The 21373-nt window shown below is 41.7% G+C and overlaps 1 protein-coding gene across 3 annotated transcripts; it reads right to left on the bottom strand.

Annotated features, from left to right (window-relative positions):
• Positions 1-405: 405 nt before the first annotated feature.
• Positions 406-19979, bottom strand: ABCG2 (ATP binding cassette subfamily G member 2 (Junior blood group)). Of its 3 annotated transcripts, none has more exons than XM_038135589.1 (16): positions 19780-19979; positions 14220-14432; positions 12798-12857; positions 12194-12308; positions 11310-11462; positions 10714-10871; positions 10190-10341; positions 9639-9743; positions 8383-8633; positions 6633-6715; positions 5719-5808; positions 4984-5108; positions 3930-4084; positions 2965-3054; positions 2116-2213; positions 406-1636 (listed from the first exon to the last, which is right to left on the bottom strand). In XM_038135589.1, exons 2-16 carry the CDS (start codon positions 14423-14425, stop codon positions 1486-1488), a joined length of 1992 nt encoding a protein of 663 aa, XP_037991517.1. In that variant the 5' UTR covers positions 14426-14432; positions 19780-19979; the 3' UTR covers positions 406-1485. The 3 variants fall into 3 exon arrangements, with proteins under 3 accessions (XP_037991517.1, XP_037991519.1, XP_037991518.1); XM_038135591.1 differs by having other exon boundaries at positions 8383-8630; XM_038135590.1 differs by lacking the exon at positions 19780-19979 and adding an exon at positions 15130-15233.
• Positions 19980-21373: the final 1394 nt, after the last annotated feature.

The raw sequence follows: 21373 nt of genomic DNA, 5'->3' as shown, positions 1-21373 counted from the left end.
TATGAAGATGTTAAATTTACAACATATGTAAGCTGCCCATTCTCTAGGAATGGTGTCAGTGAAGGCAGAGAGGCCTTGAGAATGTGGAGGATCTGGAGGGGAAGCCGTGAGGAGTGGCTGAGGTCACTTGGTCTGTTCAGCCTGGAAAAGAAGGGACTGATGGGAGGCCTCAACTCAGTCCACAACTCCCGCATGAGAGGAAGAGGAGGGGCAAGCACTGATCTCTTCTCTGTGCAGACAGTGACAGAACCTGGAGGGAATGGCCTGAAGCTGTGTCAGGGAAGTTTTAGACTGAATAGTAGGAAAAGGTTCTTCACTTCTTATAGGGTGTTTGGGCACTGGAACAGGCTCCCCAGGGAAGTGGTCACAGCACCAAGCCCAACAGAATTCAAGAAGTGTTTGGACAATGCTCTCAGGCACAGGGTGCAACTCTTGGGAGTGTCCTGTGCAGGACCAGGAGATGTACTCAATGATCCTTGTGGTCCCTTTCAGCCCAGGGTATTCTGTGTTTCTAAATCTCTTACAGAAATAAGGTCCTGTAAGAATTTTTTGTGGCCTACGCAAGCCAGGGTAAACACTGCAGGAGCAACAAGATGAAAAGTAACAACCCAAGACAGAGCTGTAAAGTTGTATTTTATGCAGTTACTATGCACAACTCTGAAGATAAAAAATAGATGAGCTAGCATTGCTGCACATGGCCAGGGAAAAGCTGGCCTGCCAGGAAGGGATTGCTCCAATCTATGGACTTCTACAAGGGTGCTACCATCCTGTTTGCACTTCAAATTGGTCGCCATAAAAATTACTAAGAACTACTCATGATAGCAGTACTAATGGGATAGTGAAGATGACTTGCGGTTATGCAGAGGAAATACAAATTTCAGGACAAGGATTATGAGAACTGTCACAGTAAGAACACCTTTATTTAAAAACACAGCGCTTCTACCACTTGACTGAGGCAAGAAAGGCTTGATGACATCAATATGTACATTCTAGAGCAGTAATGATTCCCAAATAGAAAAGGGCACTGGGATGAAAGGAATTTTGTCCCTGTCTCACATACCCTGTGACCACATAAGCAGCTGAAATTGTGTTGGGTTCCTGATAAGCATCATTTTAGACTGAATTTCTTCCTGGTGAAGGTAGGTGCTAATTAAAGTACGGAGCCGCTATTTATTTCAGGTTAAGCCACTAAATACTAGATATAGTGTTTGACAAGATCATAGCTAGAACATCAGAAAAACTGAATAGTCTCTTGAAGAAATGAACAGCTGTACACTTTTTTGTGGCAAAGAGGAGTGAGCCATCCTAGACATTTTGGCAGAGTAAATTAACAACAAGTATTTAATATACAAGGATGACGTTCATGTTGTTGACTTGGGCAATAATAAAAGTACAAAGAAATTTCTCCTTAAAAATAATCAAGTCAGTTGCACAATCAGTTCAGCAAACTACTGAGCAGTGGGAATTGCATCTTTCCCTCTGGTTTTAAGAGAACTTCTTCATGAAGTGCAGTTTGAGGTAGGCAATGGTAAGGAAGATTACTGTCATGCAGGCCAGAGCCAGGTGATTCTGCCACAGGCCCCAGGTGCTCACATCAATGCCTTGATTCTTCAGATACTCCTCTCCAGTACATGGCCTACAGATAAATACACACACATTGATAAGCTTAGTCACTTAATAAACCACTCAGCAGGATCTGGAAAGATCTCTAGAAGTCGTAATGTGTGTAGTAGGCCGGGCAAACACCAGCTATATGTCAGTGGTTAATTTTCCATTTGTAAATTTGCTTTTCTCCTAGCTCCAGTTCCACATAGGAAGCTGAAATGGATTTTGTGAGGCTGTGCAATTGTGTGTGTGTGCATAGCTCTCACTAAATACAGTTTGAAGAAAAGGAGCATAATGCCAGATATTTCTAGTGTTATAAATACTAAACATGCCAACAAGCAGAATGTTCCATGCAGTCATAATGCAAAAACCCAGTCAAAGGTTCCTTTTCCATGTAAAAACTCGCAGATTCTCTGATCATCAGTGAGTATCTCTGATACTCAGACTGATGTTCTAGGACTTCTAAAGCTGCTGATGGTGGGATTCATTTCAGTGTACCAAAATACTTACATCTGGCCTGTCTGGTGATTTCTACTGTCACTGCTTAAAACTGTGTTGTTACTGCTGCCACAGAAATTCAGACCAACCAACTCATTGATCTGCAAAGCCTTTTAAAATAAAAGAAACAATGACAACAGAAATTAGTAGGTAAAGGAGTGATACATTAACAAGATGAGATATAATGCAATTAAAATTCATTCTAAAAATGTCCTGGTATCACTATTTTATTTGCCAAATCCCCTTTTTCTAGCGAAGTATCAGAGTTCTTTTTTCTTTTAAGAGAGGAAAGTATATAGCCTGTATACACCTGGTAAAGCATGCACCACAACTGGCTTTACCACTTCTCCCAGGCCAGACTATTTCTGCACAGGCACAGTAAAGCCCAAATTTCTCTGCAAAACATCACTCTGACTTAAATTTTCACAAATTAGGAGAAAAGCTTTAGCCTGACAACTTTTTGTTTGATCGATGGAAAAGACAAATAGGAGATTTTTACTTTTTTTGGGTGGAGATAACATTGTTCTTTACTTTGAAACATTTCTGTCCAGCTGAAGTCCAGTGAATGTAGTAGTTGTGTCTCTCACATGAGGTATTTCCAAATTACCGAAATGAGCTCTTCTAAACAGTGGCTGGTGCTAGTTGATGAGAAGCCCTTCTTGTTTTAAGATACTGCACAACACTCTGAGGTTGTTGTACTTATTTAGCTTTCCTTTTGTTCATTAGGCCATCAACTGTTGTTGTACTTAATTAGCTTTCCTTTTGCTCGTTAGGCCATCAACTGAATCATTATCATGATTCAATACATTCCTTTCTAGCAAACCATTTCCAGGTTTGGACACAGGAAATCAGAGCACTTACTGTCATTCCATATCGAGGGATGCTGAAGTATTTCAGCCAAGAGAGCCAGGACATGATGCTTGTGAGATTGACCAGCAACCCAGAGAAAATCTAGAGGCAATGTTTACAAAAAAAAGTCATAACAAATAAACCAGATTACAAATTACATGCTTTTATCATGTGTCCTTCTCTAGCTCTTGACTTTGCTTCTTCAGATAAAAAGAAATGGGTAAGCATTCCTAGAGGAAGAAACTCTTCCAGCAGAAGAACAAAATGGAAGGATTTATATGTTATTGAGCTTTGGGCCATAACCTCAGGTCCTTCCACCAAAACAAGTAACAAGGAAAGCTTTCCCCTGTGCAGTAAACCCACGTGCTTCCTGTTTAGGGGTCCCACATGGGTTCCTATGAAAACTCGGCTGCTCCTCAGTGTGGAACTTCTCTGGGTTTGCCTGTGTGCCCTGAGTCTGAGGCAATGTGGATTTTGGCTGTAGGTTCAGCTCTGCCTCATCTAAAGTGCCAGTCTCCTGATTGTGGCTGTGTGTTTAACATGCCCAAGGTGGGCTCTGCAGCTGAGGAGGACAGCTGCGCTAGTGGTCTCAGAAAACAGGGGGCTGGCGGTCATGTTCTCAGCCGGACACATTTGCCTTTCACAAAGTTAAAGGAGAGAGAATGAAATGCAGCCCTAAGTGGCTTTCCTACTTTCCAGGCAGTTTTCTGTCTGCTAGAGCCACAGAGAAGAAGTCAGAGGAACCACTCTTCTCCTTACACCCAACCCTCCAGCGCCTCACTTCTTGTTCTTTCAAAGGACAAATCAGAATATTCCTCCCCACAGCATCAGGATACTCAAATCAGACAAATCAGGATGTGTTGACCCCAAGAGACTTTTTGCAGAATTCAGCTGAACTCCATGCTAGTAGGATTCATGTATTTCAGCATTTCTGGGATTTCATGATCCAGACTAGAGAACTGAAAAGTGCTACTCACAATCATAAAAACAAATGCAACAGTCATGAGTAGGTTTGCTACAGCGACCACGCTCTGTCCTGCTGCAATGGCAAGTGCCATGGAAGTGGCTGTGTAGGACACCATCATAAGAGTGAACATCATTGTGAAGAAGGCTCCTACTGTTGGTTTCAAACCTTAAAGATGAGAACAAGAAGGGTTTCAGAATGATCCTGCTGAAAGCTCTGCCATAACCTGAACACTACCCTGACTATCCTAGTGTGTCCTGCTTACAAATTAGGCCTTGTCTGCCAGCACAGGCTGTGTTACTGAGACCCGAGACTGCTGTGGTTCTTGTGACAGCCCTTATGTGTCTGTCTTGACAGTGGAAGAGAGGATGAATAAGTAATATGCCCAAAACTGCTGTAAGACTGAAGATAGTAGAATGTGTAGAAGTACTGTAAGTGGCTGAAAATTGTCCATCAAAGGAGAAACTTTTAGTGCAGTTCAATGAGCAGCAGCTGCACATCATTTCACTAGTTTCCAGCAGAGAGCTCTCCTAAAGAACCTAGCAGCCTTGAGGTGGTTATGGATTCAGTAGCAAGGTCTGTTTCTCTTCAGTTTCACAGTTTAAGAGCCTCTTGCTGATATAGCCTTGTTTCCTGTTCCTTAGGGTAAAAACTCAGACCAAAGCAAACAAACTGGTATTAATTCACACTGTATTAAGATCTTAAAACAAAACCTTTTCTTTTAGGTGTTCTTGCAAGGATGAGAAAAGTATCTTGTAAGAGTCATCAGAAGCCAAGAAGGCCATAGATGAAAAGGAATAAATCAAAACAATGTTGTAAAGGTTATGACTTCCTTCTAAGGACAGTGGAGATGAGACATGTCAGAGATTCTCTGATGAATGCTTTAATCCTTGTGTCTTTTCTGTAGAAAACAACATGCTGTGCTAAAAGTAAGCTCTGTAGCTAATGCCACCCCAGTGTAGGGATTTAGCTTATATAAATATCTATGTATGCATACACATCTATAAGATGCACATGCCATGGTTTATTGGGGGAGTAGGGATGAGACTGTAGGAGACCATACTCGCCTAGCATGAAGTAAACTATGCAGGTGAAGATGATGCTGGGCATGGTCCTTATGGGTATTAAATCAGCCATTAGCTTTGCTATGAAGTACACAGATGTTCTGTAGTACCCACTGATATATTCATGCCTGGAACACAGAGATAGGTACAGCACATTACAAATTTAAACACTAAAAACCAGTGTTTTGATTTTCACCTCTTGACAAATGAATTCTAGCTCAAACTGGAAGAAAATCTTTCATACTTAGGCTACAATGCAGCTGTCCAGTAAGCCTATACACTATAGAACTGGTGACATTTTCATATGCAAGTGAATGTGGGTATTTGTGCACATAATTTTTAGTAAATGTATGTGTCATGTCATCGAGTCAGAGAGCATAAAGTCTGAATAACTTTCATCTTTTATACAGCATAATACGCATAGCTTTAAAGAATCCAGTTAGATGACATTTATTGCCCTCACTAACAAGTCACACATTGTTAATCAATGCCAAAATTGAGTATTCAAAGGTTTTTTACCAACTGTGTAAATAATATTACACTCTGAGCCAGTTGTAATCATAGGTACCTTTTGGGGGGTTTGCAGACAGCTCACTAGCAGACTACATTTGCAATGAGCACTACCATTTTAATAATTCGAAAATTCTGCACTAACTGTACTTAAATGACACTTACAGCATGTCAGACAAACTCAGTCTAACAGCAGAGTCTGGTATCTTTTTTGTATGTTTTACTTACATAAATATTTTCTTTTCTACAACAAAGAGTTCAAGAGCTGAGACACTGCTGAAGCACTGATTGGTGGTCAGAAAGAACATTGCACCCACTCTGCAAAATAGCAAAACAGTGAGCTGTTATTTAAAATGGGACGTAAATTTAGTGTTTCCTCACAGAGTACATAAATCCGCTTGCAGTTCCTGAAGTTTGGCAGTGTTTGACCTTCCATCCCAAAATCCATGGGAAAAGTCTTGGCTAGGAGTCTGTAACAAGCCTGACATAGATATGGTACAGTCATTATTTGGTTTTGGCATGCAATGATAGCACATTCTCTGATGCAGTCAAAATATAGAAAATTAACTGAGGGTTTTTTTGAGGGCTGTGGTTTGCTTTTTTCCTTGATGTAATTTCCTGACATGTTAAAGATTCTCAGATGGTGAGGCACTTGTCTGCTGCAAACAGAGAGGAACGAAATAAACAGTGTGAGAGGCAGTTTTCACCTTTTCCACAAAAATCTAAGGCACTTCCTACTCAATTTAAAACTGGGCTGTTTTTAAACAAATGCTATGAAGAACCCAGAGGTTTCATAGTGGCAAAATCATGTGTCAGGTCAGGTACACACAGCTGTCAAAATGATACATAGAGCAGCATAATTTGAAAATCTCTTACTGCTGGTATACTCAAGTGTGTGAGTAGAAACAGCTGCAAGATTACAACTTTAGTTACCTAGGTTTATGTAGCCACAAGTCTGTATATTTTAACAATCTCAGTTCTGCAGGGACCTTGCTAGAGGAACAAAATCACATCCTCACTTCCAAGTCACACAGGCTTGGCCTTACTGATGTGAAGGGAAGCATTTGCTTTCAAGAGGTGTTAAGCTCCTTTAAAGGGAGCTTTATCAAATTTTTGAATATCCATTACCTAGACTGACTGACCTGTTCTGTAGTCCAGCAGAGTTCTCTTCAAGTCCAAAGAAGATGGCGCCTACAATCAGTCCCAGAAAAGCTGTAATACAAAGCTAAATGGGAAAAAGAGAAAAGAGGAGGGAAAACATCATTCTCATTGCTTCCAAGGTTTTCCTGCCAGGATGAGGATGACAGTTTATTCTCATGCTCCACAGTGTGTAATTACTGGGCTCGATCATACATCTTACTCATGGGATTGTTTTTGATGAGATGCTACAACAGGGTTACAGATATGCTGATATTTGCAGTCTGTAACTATTTAAATAGCAGAGATAACAGCTGCCGCAAGGATGTCACTTAAAAGACTGAAGCGTGTGCATCACACTTTTTAAATGCTAAATGCAAATGACAAAAAAAACCTCAGGAAAACAATGGTATCAGGCAGTTCTGTCACTTTTAAGCCTGAGCAATGCATGAGTCTTAACACCATAAACCACTTGATCCTTGGTACCTTCTTGCTAAGATCCTGCCAAAAGGAGCAAATGTCAGGGATAATTCAGCTCCTGAGCCAGTTGCAGTGGAAAGCAGGGATCATTCCAAGACTAATTTGGAGCAGATTAATGAAAAAAAAAAGACTTAATGAGCCATGGACCCCTAAAAGAATGCTGGACAAATCCACCCCTGATGAGGGTGGGGAGATGATAAAGAAGATTGTGAGAAACAAGTCAGGACCATTAACCTTGGCCTATGAAGGAGGTTCTTGGGAGTCTAATTCTTGTCACAAGGTCAAGCTTTTACAAAGCAATTATTAAAGATCTCCACAGTATCAACCTACAGGCACACACACGTACTCAAAGCCTTTTAACCTCAGGGATTCTGGACTTGTTTTACCTCCACACCAGCTATTTATTCACTCATTATATAAAACATGATGAAGATAATTTGTGCCCCTGGCTACAGGCCAGCTTTCTATTGGCCTCTCCCAAATTGCTGAGAATTGCAGTTGGAGTTTCTGTGGTGCGGTGACTGCAGAGTTTGGCCCATGAATTAGGGGATTTCTGAGGATTAGTCACTCTGCAGAGGCCAGCCGGACATTCTTCGTTTTTGAAATCAATGTGCAGCTCTGAAGGAGTCAACGCTTTTGGTTCTGATCCTTCAGAAAAAGCAGCACTAACAGAGCCAGTGATTATCTTTCATGGCAGGTGCTGAACCCCATTGTGGACTTCATTACACCTTATCCAGAAGGCATCATCACCAATATGAATAGTCAAATAACCAAACAGCACACACATTACGAGACTGCAAAAATATTTTTGCGCTTGAGCCAACTGCCAGCACTTCTTTTTGTGCTGAAGTTTAATGAAGTATGCAAATGCAGTCTGTTAACTTTTCCTGGTGGGGGAGAGGATTTGAGGCCAAACTCCACAGTGCCAAGTGTGGACAATTAGATTCAAATCTGAAGAATGTTCTTGAGCAAATGTGTGAAACTTCTTGGGACATAATGTGCTCCTGGCTGGGAGCAGCAGAATACTCTGCCGAGACAGGTCTTGCCTCCTAAAGTCTTTCAGTAGTCCAAAATTAACTACTGAACAGTCCCACGTTTGGGAGCATACAGAACACCCTTTATCCCAGATTCCTAGACCTGGAGCACTCTCTTTCTTCAGATGCTTACTGCAGTCAAGATATCAAGAGGCAAAACCATCCCAGTGACTTATCTAATAATCTAGGAGCCAAACAAATTCAACGTATACCACAAAACTATAGATACAAATAGCCTTACCTGAGCAATGGAAGCCTGAGGGTTTCCTATCAGGTTTTTAAATGTGCGTCTGGACACCCATTTCAGCTGGTGGAGGAAGGAATTGGCATATGTGATTTGCCGGAGAAGTTCTTTGGTTTTCTTTTTATTTCCTGAAGAAATACTCTCTAAATGTGCTTTTGTTTCTCGGTAGTAGGCAGAGTTGGAGTATTTTTCTGCTAATTGCTCAGCCAAGGTCTTATCATATGCAGAGCATTCTTCAGTGCTCTCTACTGGAAAGATTAAAAAACCAGAAGAATTAAGATGCACATGTAGTTCCAGTGATTCACTGCACTCAGTCCCATAGCAGACAGTTCAAAAGAGTTGGTATAAATAAGACAAAAAAATCTGTGTTTGTCTGTGCAACCTGTCCCACAGGCAGCAGCAACCTCTCAGCTCTCTGACCAGGAAAACCCTTGTCTGCCTACGGAGTTGCAACTTGGCAGCAAGATGGCTTTTAATCAAAAAGTGGTTTTTACATCCCCTTTGCCCCTGGATGTTTCTGTAAGTGATCTGTTTCACAGATAATGACATAATCCTGGACTTCCCAGACTTTCTAGATCCAGGTAATCCTGCATGTGTCTACTTTGGTCATATATAAATTTCAGCTGGACCTCCTTTTTTTCTTAACTATGGTGCAGTGTGAGCTTTTGCAATGACAGATGTAATGTGTCATATCTGCCAGCTATAATATTTGCTAGACCCTGATCAGAGCATTTTTGTAAAATGATGGCTGCTCCTTTGGTAAAGGTATAGTGAAACTGTGTTTGAGTACTCAGCATATCCATTACTTCATTTGCCTTTTCACTCCTGTGAAAAGAGAGTAAGCTATTACTGAGTGGCAAAAAAGTAGGAGAAAGCATGCTCCAAAAAACAGGTGAGAGCTGATTTGTTAGTTTGGGGATAATTTCTGCCTTGGCACAACTTCAGGGAAACATCAGATGAGCATGGTACCCTATGTCTACCCCTTCCCACCCTGCTCAGAGGAAGGAAAACAGTAATTTCCTAACAGAAAAGTTGTTACATTAGGTAAAATAGTCAAGTCATAACTGCATCAAATTATGTCCTTAACAGGAATAATTATCCTGGTTTATCATCTCTGCTTCTGCAGCATTTCAGCTGGTTTGCCTTGAAGATGAAAGAAGCTCTTTCTGTGTGCTGAGAGTTACCAAAACAGTTTTTTAAATTCCCATTCCTGCACGTTTTAGGATAACTTGACTCAGCTCTGGGTTTCATACCTGTGTTACTTTCATCAGCATTGTTGATTGCCAGGGCGGTGGAGTCTCCATTGATGATGTCCAGGAAAAAATCGGCGGGGTTGTTGTAGGGCTCACACTGGTAGCCTGTGGTGACAGTGACACTGTGGTGACAGTGTTGTGAGCCCTGGGTGGGGTTCTGTGACTGGCCAAGGACTGTGCTTGGCTGTCAAGAGCACAGCCACACATCCTACCCATGGAGCAGCCCACACCAAAGGCATGGCAGCCTTTGGAAAGTCCATGCTTTCTTGAGGGATGAGCGGCATTGCCAGGCAGCACCATCAGCAAAAGCGAGGTGACAGCTAGCAGCGTGCTCTTCCCAGCCCTAGCCCAGGCTTTCTCTAATTAAGATGTACCAGGAAGTCACCCAAATCCACATGTGGGCCAAGAGGAGAAACACCCAGAGAAATGCTCAGCCTGTTAAAATACTGGGCTTGCTTGGACAAGCCGTGTCCAATTCTGGCCCAGAGCTATTGGCATTTCACTGGAGTTGGTGCAAACCAAAGGTTGGCCCTGCTGGAGGTAGTGCTCACCAATGGACTGAAAGTACTCGATGGCATGCTGGGCTGGCCCATGGTACAGCACTCTCCCTGCAGCCAGCAGTGTCAGGTTGTCAAACAGTCGGAATATGGAGTACCGAGGCTGGTGGATGGAGAAGATGATTGTCCTTCCTTGTTTTGACATCCTGAATGTGAAGAATGACAGAGATGTCAGCTTTGCAAGTTGATTCAGTGTTTAGATAAGAGCATTTGAAAGTTCAGTTAAGTCTTGATGAAGTCTGATTAACTTGGTATGGCAGAGAAGGAAGAGGAAAGGAAAAAAAAAGAAAAATATTTAGGTCATATTTACAGTGTCCATATGAAAAAAGAATTCTCACTTTGGAGAGAAAGAATTCATTCAGTTTTTTTCCTACCTCACTCACATCCTTGGCTCACTGGTAAATAATTACATGTCTGAATTCCCTGTTTGCTCATTCGAACTGTAATTCGAGTCAAATACAACTGAAGTGTAGCAGAATGGAGTGCTGAGGACAGGAAGCTGTTTCTAAGACCATCACCTTTTCAGTAGCAGTAGGACAGCATTAGCAGTGCTGGCATCAAGTCCCGTGGTTGGCTCATCCAAAAACAAGATGGCAGGATCCGTGATGAGCTCCATCCCAATATTGGTCCTTTTCCGCTCTCCTCCAGACACCCCACGAGAGAACTGGGTACCTACCTAATAAAAAACCAAGAAACTTGTCTTGTTTGGCCCACAGAGAAATCCTTGAGCAAACAGTATTGTACCCACATGGCAGTATTTGGGGTGAGTTGTAAGGAATTCTGGCCCTACTCTCAGAAGCAAATGTAAATGTTATCTCACACACAGCCTTGTTCTTAATGTTAGTATTACTTGAGGTCTTCCCTTTTACTGCAACCATTAACTTTCTGTTTCACCTTTGCCTTTCCCTTTCTTTTTCCCTGCAATGTAGTACCATACGCCAGCATCAGGACAGTCTGTACAGGTCTCCATACAGAAATGTCACTAATTATTGTATTACTGAAACATCCTGTTGAAATTTACTTTTTTTTTTTTTTTTAAATCTGCCATGATAAGTCATTTGGTTAATTAATAAACTACTAACTACGTTTTAAGTAACATGTTTACAGGCCTTACCTTGGAATCTGCAACTTTGCTCAAACCCAGTTCCTTGATGATCTGATTCACTCGTTCGTTTTTTTCCTGTTCCTTCACTGACTTTGGCAAGCGGAGTGCTGCTGAGAACTTCAGATTTTCTCTTACAGTCAGGGTTCCCATGACCACATCATCCTTCATTTAAAAAAAAAGGATAGATACTTGGTGGTTGCTCAGCAGTTTCTATTTATTCCTCTTAGAACTGTATCTACCTATGTTTTATGCTGTCCTTGCATGCAGAGGGACAGTAGCAGCAGCCAGAACATGCAGTAAGGTGCATCTTCAATGCCCGTGTCATAGAAGAGTTTGGATTTCATGCACGTAATTATATTTGCCTTCATTCATAAAGCAACGCCACATAGGAACAGCCTCCATCATGCATGATATCAAAATATATAAACAGCAAAGTATTAAAAACAGTCCCTTGTGTGTTCTCACCTTATTCCATTTTTTGGAGGTGTTGAGGGAGAGACTCAGGGGCTGAAGGGACCTAAGGAGCAGCTACAGCTCAGGTTATTCATTATTACAGTGTGTTTGCCCATGCAGCCTCAGCTGGTGAGAACAGGGAGAAAAGAGGGAAGGTAAAGAGAGGTTGAGTCCATGTGGTTTAGGGTGATGGTGTTCCAAACTTGTTTTGTCAAAGGAGGAAGGAGGGGAGGTTTTTAGATACCATCTGCTTGTCTCTTGCAAAGGGAATCTGTCAGCTGTGGGAAGTTGAGATTTACATGTGGTTTGAGACACTACCTTTCTGTAACATGTTGACAGTAATTTTAAGGAGTTTTCTTTGATTCTTGGATGAAGGCAAGGTACTTGCAACACAGCAGCAACTTCTTACAATAGAATCCTCAGTGAAGAAAATTACTTACCTGTACTACATACCCAGAGGTACACTTAAAGTTGGCAGGCTGAGGAGCTCCATTGATCAAAATGTCACCAGAGAGCCCATGGGGATCCTTCCTTGCAGCCAAAATGTCCAGCAGACTAAAGGAGAAGTTGGTTACTTTGTCAGTTGAACACGCAGGAGGCAAAGCTCTCTGAACCTCCAACCCAGCTCATGGAACAAACAGCTACATAAAAGCAGATCACATTAAATTTCTGCAATCAAGAAAACTCCCAGCAACTTTCAAGAACTGAGTTTCTTTTGTCCTGGTTTCCTAAGGAAATGAGATCCATGCAGGCCCCGTTTCCATTTTTCAGTAATTTGAGTTTACCCTCAAATTGGTTACACATTAGCAGAATGCTGTGTAAGGAGTGACTGTCAGTAAAGTGTAGACTAAAACTGTATTTCACTTTTCTCATATAATCTGATTGTCATTTGGAATTCAAGTATTTCTCAGAAAACAGCGAGACTTACGCAGTTCTAAATAAAAACTCAATCTTTCTCTGAAAGAGAAGTCCACTACTGCTAAATGTGTACAATTTCATTTTCCCCTTGGTGTAATTTCTGTGGAGGGTGAAGGGGGGACTTACGAAGATTTACCACTGCCAGTTGGTCCCAAAATTGCATTCAGTCCCGGTTTCATGATGCCGCTGTAAGACAAAATGGATAAGTTTCACCAAATAGTTAGAGTGGGGTTATTTCTTTGCCTGTTTCAACTGGTAGGCCAGTGTAACTTACCTGTACTAATACTTTCTGCATGCCATTAATTTTGGAATTAATGAAGCTGCCTAATCACAAGCAATATTTAAGATCAGACTTCACCTTAACTTTTTATTCCTAATTCAAGAAAAACTAATAAGCATATAATAAGACAGAACAGAAACATGACTAAAATGTAGCAAAATCTGTACATGTATTTTTACCACATGGATCTACAAGAGAAGCACGCACTTGTTTTAACCATACTCAGTTCTAAAGGTATTATTCTCTCAACAGAGAATAATATTCTCTCAACAGAGAGAATAAGAGAGTATTATTCTCTCAACAGAGAAAATAATAGCCTCTGTAGGCAGAATAAACTAGGGATTTGTCTGCATGCAAAATACAATTGACAGTTTCTCTGTATCTGACATTAAAGCCCCATGAAAGTCAAAAGCCAGATGGAAAATGTCACAAATGACCCATGTGAGTCAACTGAGGTGCCACAACACATAGCTTTTGAGGAAAGTATTACAGCTTTTAAGAGCTCATGTTTAGTGGCAATTCCCTGGGCAAAGAGTAGGATAGACAGCTACACAAAAGGGTGAATATTTATGACAGAAGTTGGAGTTAGAGAGCTGAAAGTCATGGGTGACTTGGAATGGCATATTGTATGCAATGCCTTGCCACTGAGTTTAACTACTGAACTGTGAATGGGCAAGTTTTATTCACTGGTTATTGAACAAAAGCCATAGTGACATGACTGCTTTACTGCAGTAGTGCTTGCTATCAGGGAAAAAAACACAAAACAACTCAACAAAAAAATGCCAAAACTCCAGAAACCTTTACATCTCTTCAAAGTTAACCTAACCCTCACTTCTATTAATGTGTTAAACATTTTAAGTTTAACCCCCCCAAAAATTAACCTTTCCCAAGGCCACCTAAGGGAAGGAGACAACCACGAAGGACAGGGCTGCTGGTATCTCAGCTAAACACCCTGGCACAGTGGGAGGATTGCCAGGGAGTGTAGAGCAAGCAGAGCTGGCTGGTGTGCCCTGTGCTGCTGGCAGCCAGGAGGACTGTATCCCCAGGGCCAAAGGAAGTGTGCTCTCTGATGTACAGGCTCAGCCCAGGGACTGAGGACCTGGGCTTAAGCACAGCCGACAGCAAACACAAAGCAACCACACATACAAATAATTTTTCTAAATCTTGGTCTGCATATTGTGCTGAATAGCTCAGTGACATGAGTGAAGGCAACTCTCCAGACAGAAATAAAACTTACATGTACTCTAAAGAGATGGTTAAATACGTACTTGACATCTCTCAAAACTTCTTTTTTGGTGGTTTTTCGGAAACACAGGAACCCAGTCTTTATCTTCACATGGTAGCAGATGTTGTGGAAGGTGAGTATGCTTCCTACCCTGCCAGCCAAATCTGGCAAGGACTGCTTTCCACTGGGAATGCCATTTGTACTGGATTCTGACATGTGAATACATAGGTGTGGCTGGTCTTCTGCCATCTTTCCTCTGGACATGAAACACAGGAAAGAGATTTGATTAGGTATGAAGAGGAAAGGTGTGTCTTTTGGGCTCAGTGTTTGGCATGGAGCCCATGGTGGGCCCACAAGAGGCCCATCTAGGAGTATCTCTTTCGGATAGGAAGGTTTGGTCCGGTGGGCTCAGACCTGGAGATGACACAAAGCTGATGAGGGTCTGCTAGAGGCAGGGAGATAGAAGAGTTTTCCTTCACCCTGATGGTCTGGGGGGATGAGCTAACCTTGGGAGACCACAGCTGCCCACCCAGCTGCCCTCTGAGGTGAATATCTACTCTGGCACCTGGACTTCCTTCTCTAGGGTCTGTTTTTCCCACATTTTCTCACTCCTCTCTCACAGTTGCTGAACAACATCTTTTGCCCTTTCTTACACAGTTTCCAGAGAAGTTTTATCAGCATCACTGACACACTCAACTTTTCCTCAGCAGCTGGAAGTGGCTGTGTCTGCCACAGCACAACCCCAGAATCCTTTCCCACAGAATCCTCCCCCTCCAAATATCCCTCAGCAGCAGCACCTGGCCACAGGCAGCAACTGTTCTATTAATCTAAATAATTTTGCAAAGAATATAGCGACATGGAAACTGACAGTGCTTCCAAGTAATTCTCTTCCTTGGGTTTGATTTCCATGTGAAAACTAGAAGGTAGTTGTGGAATAATTAAAGTTATCTCACCTCTCTCATCAGCTAGGCTTCTGCCTGTGAGCCATCCACCTGTACAGTGCAGCTAGGACATCCCTGGCTGTCCCCATGCACACAGACCTTTGTCCCTTCTGTTCTTCCTTAAGGATCATTTGGGGGAGAGGTAAGGTCTGGCCTCTCTATATAACATGTTGATTCATCAGAGTCTAGTTACTTTAAATGTCACTATGGGAAATGTTAACAATGCAATAGTTCATGGGAATCAAGAGGGTAGATGATCAGCTGGGAGCTCTGAGGTGACCAGTCCCCTATTTCAGCACAATTACACTGCTTACAGCAAGAAAGGAGGCAAATTGTGACAGATTCAGACATGCTGAATGAATTTGAGAGTCATTAGTAAAAAGAGTCTTGGGGGAAAAAAAAAAAGCCATTTAATCTAACAGGCTCATATGGTCACATAAAAACCCACGCCCAAGCCCTTATCTTGTCAGTTTGCTAAGGGTGCTTAACAGACAGCTGAGCTCTCCTTGGTGGCTATCAGCACAGTGAAACCTCTGGAAGCTCAACATTCAGCAACCAGCCTATCTCCACATAAAGGCTAGTTAATCTGTCTCCAAGTGATACTATCTCAAATCTAACCCAAGATTGCCTCTTCTGAAAAAGCTGCAGGCTTCTGTGCTGACAAAAATATAATGTTTTAGTAGCCAGTAATCTTGTCCCAGTGCAAAGAAACCACATTTGAAATGTAATTGCAATGGATCTAGCTTTATTTTTAGCTAAAATGCATTTTTAATAAGTTGAACATCAACCAAATGTGCAACATTTAAAATATAGAGGCCTTTTACTGATAAACTGCATACACTCTCACTAGTGCCAGAGGAGATTTACCTGCCTGGATGAGGACAGGTAATTTTATATGGCTAATTTTCCTCCAGTTTCTACGTTAATCTGTCTGGACATCAATCACTGACTTTTGAAAGGATGCTTTGTTAAATTAGAGATGGACATTCAGAACTGCAGTGGGAACTTGTCACTTAAAGCCTCACCAAGTGCTGAGCAGATATTTGCTGAGCTAGGTACCAAATACTCAACCACAGAGGCAACACCACATGTAGGCATTAAGAAATCCCTTGAGCTGTTGGATAACCAAGCAGCACAAAGTGAGTGCAGAAGTCAGGAGACAGTGTGACTATGACCTTGATATATCATTACATGTATAAGGTATTTGAATCAGTATTTTGCTTGATCACATTTTTTTCCTCACCTTAATATTTCAGTATTGCAGATGCAACATTATGAGCAAATGAGAAAAAAAATGAGAGTTTTACCTCAGACATAATCAACAGAATTTTTCTTAGTTACATTTTTCTTAGTTTAATTTGATTTTGTTGGTTTTTGGTCTTTTGTTCCAAAGACCAGCATAAAAACCTAGCTCAGCACTTGCACCGAAATTTCTGAAATGCTCTTCAGGAAACAAACAGGTTTTTTTTTAGGAATTAAAGAAATTAATTTTTTCAGAATGAACTAAACAGGTAGACAATAAGCAGAGAATCAGAAACTGTTTTCACAAGAAAAGGATCATACTGCTTTTACAGTGTCGTTCCTAAGAACAGACAGTCTGTTGTAGTCAAATTTAGTCTATCAGTCAAGATAGGATGAGATTGTACACTTCCTTGCAAGAACGTGTGTAGAAGCTATATAATTAAATCAGGTATGGGAAGAATTGCATACATCCATAGCAAACAGTCTCTCAATGGCTATTTAATACAGCTGCCAGCAGGAAACTTCCAGTTGAGGAAGGCTTGATAACCCAAATTTCTAGAGAAAAACAACGTTCTTTGCTATTGTCCTTTGGGAAAACATTAACTACTGGGAGCTGTGAGCAGAGGCTGGATTCAGGTCTCACTGGATCTCTGGTTTAAGTTGTCACAGCCCTTCCTGGCTGCAGGGTGCTTGTGCCACATGCAGGGAGAGGGTGGGGTGCAGCAGGAGGAACACCTGGTACGTGGATTTACCTGTGTTGTGTTCCTCCCTTCAGAAAAAAAAGTGTATTGGTGGGGACGTGCCATTTATCAAAATAAAAAACTCCATCTATTTCAAATGTTACATTAATACTGAAAATAGCATTTCACACTTTCAGAGCTACTAGAATTTATTGCAGAAAAAAAAAAATTCAGAATGCTCATTCACTTAGAGCTGGTGTGGTTATTTCTGCTGTATAAAATCCATGTTGGCTGCTCTCTTCTGGAAGGGACATAACCACTGCAAGGTCTCCACCACAGCAGCTCCTTGAGCTAGCAGAATGACAGGGCTCTGGACATGCTGGTGGGAAGGGGCTTGGGGAAGTCCCAAATTCCTGCTTCTCCCTCAGAGCAAGTCTGGCTCCAACATAAGATTGGGTCAGCTGTGGCTTTGCCTGGGTGATCCGTGGAAGCCTCTGAGAGTGGCCATTTGGATCTCAGCTAACAGTGTTCTGGGAGAAGATGAAGTGCAAACAGTAGAAATTATGCACACATGCTAAAATTAGGCATTTGATTTGCTTTGCTTTCTTGGATGCCTGTTTTTCGCTGCGGTGTAAAAAGTTGCAGTGAGATACTCAGTTTGGTATTTCACAAAACAACCTTCCCATTTCTGATCTAGCTATAAACTTCACCAGAGGAGCAGAGGGTCCTGCTCTTTCACAGCTAATGTAATTGTCAGCTGTTTGCAATTGCTCCTCAGAAACTGGATTTTTAAAATATTGCAGATTTTATCTGTTTAAAAATAATTCTTTAAGTTTAATGTGACATACAGCCATGAAACATTTTAAGCCAGAACTAGTACAGAACAAAGATACAACCAAGATGAATGTCAATCAAATCATTTTCTATGGAAATTTTAAATTAAGTTTCTCAGATTTCATTGCCTTTTGCTCACAAATATTTACTTTAGATCAGAAAAGCGCAGGAGATTCTATAACATGTATTGCCTGCTGTATTCAGAAATATTTGCTAATCTCAATAAAGCACCTCATCGTATCAGCCCTGAGTATAGTACACTTTGTATCAGCAGAATAAAAAATTTATAAACTCTCTGGAAATTTTGCAAATTTTGTTTGTTTTGCTAAATAGTTTTGAAATATTTCTATTGCCACTGATTTCAGCATAATTTCAGCTCAAGTCTAAGGGAAAATAATTTTCTTCAGAGATATGAGGTCTTAGTAAATTTTGCCAGGAAACAAAGTACTGGATCTAGAGATTTAACCTTTTATTAGTGGCAAAATGCAAATACTTTCTTTAAAATAACCGAGAAATCTCTTTGCCCACTGTTTCAATGCAGATAAAATAAAGGTCACAGTACAGTCATTTTCCTGAGTATTCTTCTGAGAATTGCAAAGTACCAAATCTCATTTTTCCTACACGCACAAAAGGGAACTAAACAAAATCAGCAAACAACAACAAAATGTGCTACAAAGTTCAGTTGATTCAAACATGCTTGAACCACAACAAAGTGGAGTCTCAAACAGTTTCAGTAAATGCATTTGTGTCCTTTAAGATTCATTGTCTATATAAAAAGCAAAGGAACATTTATTCCTGTCAGTCTTCCTGCAAAGCTTTTGGCACCAGAGGGATTTGCAGTTCAAATAGAAAAAAAACCCCACAATAAAGAACAATAATATGGGAGGGGTAGTAAAAATAGGAATAGCAAAATTCATACATGCATCTTTGAAAATCCAGGCTGTTACTCAATAGATTTTATCTCTATAGAGAATAAGCATTGAAGTTACTTAAGGAGGAAGAGTTTTAGAGACAGAAGCAGCTTTCAGCATAGTTTTCTAAAGGAAGCTGCCCTAAACTCTTTTTAAACACAGTCTTTTTTTTTTTTTTTTCTTTCTTTTTTTTCTGGATACTTGAACATGCCAGAGAAACCACAGTCAAGTGTGCTATTATTTCTCTTATTTTTAGTGGGTACAAAAGTCTTGCAGCCTGCAAGCTGAAACAGTACTGCATGTGCATTTTGGACTTTCAATATATATATATCAATTCACAGAAGTCGTAACCTTTTGATAAATATAAATTCATAGAACCTTTTCTCCCCTCCTTCTTTAGCCATTTGCAGGGATGTGGACTGACCGGAGAATGGCTGTGGGGATGCAAAGGGGCCAGGACCATACATTCCTCTTTCTCAGGAACGTGTGCAGGAAACTAAAACAGTTTGAGTAAATGAGGATAATGCGATTGAAGCAATCTGTAAGTTAATTGCCAGCCTATTTACCACGGATTTGTAATCTACCTTTGATGAAATGAGCCCCGTGTGTTATGGGGACCGAGCAAGCAGTGCACAGGTGCGTGCAGGCATGTTAAAATGCATGAGGGAGCACCAAGAACGGCAGCTCCCTCAAAATTTTCTCACTTTTCACCTTTTCACTGGTTTTATTTTATGCCTTGAAGCTTGCCCACCCCCACCTTTTATGAAGCATATTTTCATTGATTTCTTGCCTTCCCAATAAAATCCCTTGAAAAGCTGGGAGAAGGCAGGCGAGCGTTTTGCTGTGGTTTCCTTGGGTGTTGGAGAAAAACAGCTGCTGAATATCATTCCACAGCAATGGCAGCGCAAGCAATTCATGGACGAGGGAGCAAGCCACTAAACCGAGCTAAATCTGTCGGAGTAAAAGGGCTGAACTGCTGCTACTAACTCACTCACCAGCAGCAGGTCCGCGTCGGCGCTGCAGGGCTGCTGAGGAGGTGGCGGAGGCGCTGGGAGGGATGCAGGATCCAGGGAAGGGCTCGCTCAGCTTGCAGGGCTGGGCAGCGCCGCCCGGATCTCACATCTGCTGCGGGACGAGCTGCTGGCAGCTGGGTACCCCGCGCTCCGTCACCCAAGGGGAGTCTCCACCCTCTCCCTTTGTGCGGAGGGCAGGGCCAGAGCGAGCCGCTGCTTTCGCCTTTTGGCTGAACAACTCGTGAGCTGCCGCCACCCAGCCACGCCGGTCTGGTGACACCATGAGTGAAGGAGAGGATCTCCACCTGCCCGAGGCTTGCAGCCATGAACAGGGCTGGCAAAGCTGGCAGGGTGGGATGAATCCCAGCACAGCGTGTCGGACAAGGCTCAGCTGGACGCGGTATCTTCTCCCCCAGTGTCCTGGATAGGTTTTCCTTCAGTTCCAAATACCTGCAGAAATGCAAAGGCTTTCCTGAGCCCATCAGGGTTTTCGCAGGACAGTATGTGGGTATGACTTTGATGCTGTGGAAAGAACAGAAGGTTAAGGCAGCCTTTGTTATACAAAGTGGGAGCATTGGTCCCCAGCTGAGGTTACTGGGCAGCATCAGCCACAGATTTCCAGAAGCTGTGCTAACTGGGAGCAGGATCGCTGACAAGTATGGCACTTCTCCTATGTGCTCCCTGAGGCAGTTTTGCTTTCCAGGACAGATTTATCTTCCAATAACCCCAAAGATGAGGTTGGGCAAACTCTGGGAGATACTGAAGGAACTCTTCATTATTAAAAAAAAAATATTAAAAAGAGTTTAGGGCAGCTTCCTTTAGAAAATTATGCTGAAAGCTGCTTCTGTCTCTAAAACTCTTCCTCCTTAAGTAACTTCAATGCTTATTCTCTATAGAGATAAAATCTATTGAGTAACAGCCTGGATTTTCAAAGATGCATGTATGAATTTTGCTATTCCTAATTTTACTACCCCTCCCATATTGTTGTTCTTTATTGTGGGTTTTTTTTTCTATTTGAAACTCTTGGCACTATCCCACGTGAGGGCTCTGCCAGAGCTTTGACAAATGCATGAGTCCATGGAGTCACAATCTTTCCCCTTGAGAGATGATGCAGAAGAATACATGTTATGGATGGTTTCCATTTAAAATAATGATTTTTTTTAAATAATCCCTTTTTCCTAGCAAGACTCATCACTGATAAACATCAAGGCTACCTGTAAGAGCTCTCCTGGACCGAACACCACATGGCCAGATTTTTTTGTGTAGCTGTAACCCGGGATAAGTAAGTATATCACAGTTCATGAACCATGCTCCTGAGACTTTGTTCTTTCCTTTATCAATGATTTTATAATAATTAACTCTCTACTTGTTTTATATGAGACTTAGAAGCATGCCACCAGCTAGTGAAAATCATTGCATAGTCCCAGTGGCATTTGAGAAGGTGCACACATCTCCAAAAGGTGCAGAAATACTGTTATCTTGTTCAGGGAGAGCATATCTGCAGCCTGGGCCGGAAACCTCAGCAGACAATTTGTAGTATTAGATCAGGCCTATCCCCAGGCAGCTTGGATGCAGG

This window comes from Motacilla alba, chromosome 4 (genome assembly GCF_015832195.1).
Source record: "Motacilla alba alba isolate MOTALB_02 chromosome 4, Motacilla_alba_V1.0_pri, whole genome shotgun sequence".
Lineage (NCBI taxonomy): Eukaryota > Metazoa > Chordata > Aves > Passeriformes > Motacillidae > Motacilla > Motacilla alba.
The sequence above is the reverse complement of the archived record's forward strand: the minus strand, read 5'-3'. Positions and strand labels throughout refer to the sequence as shown.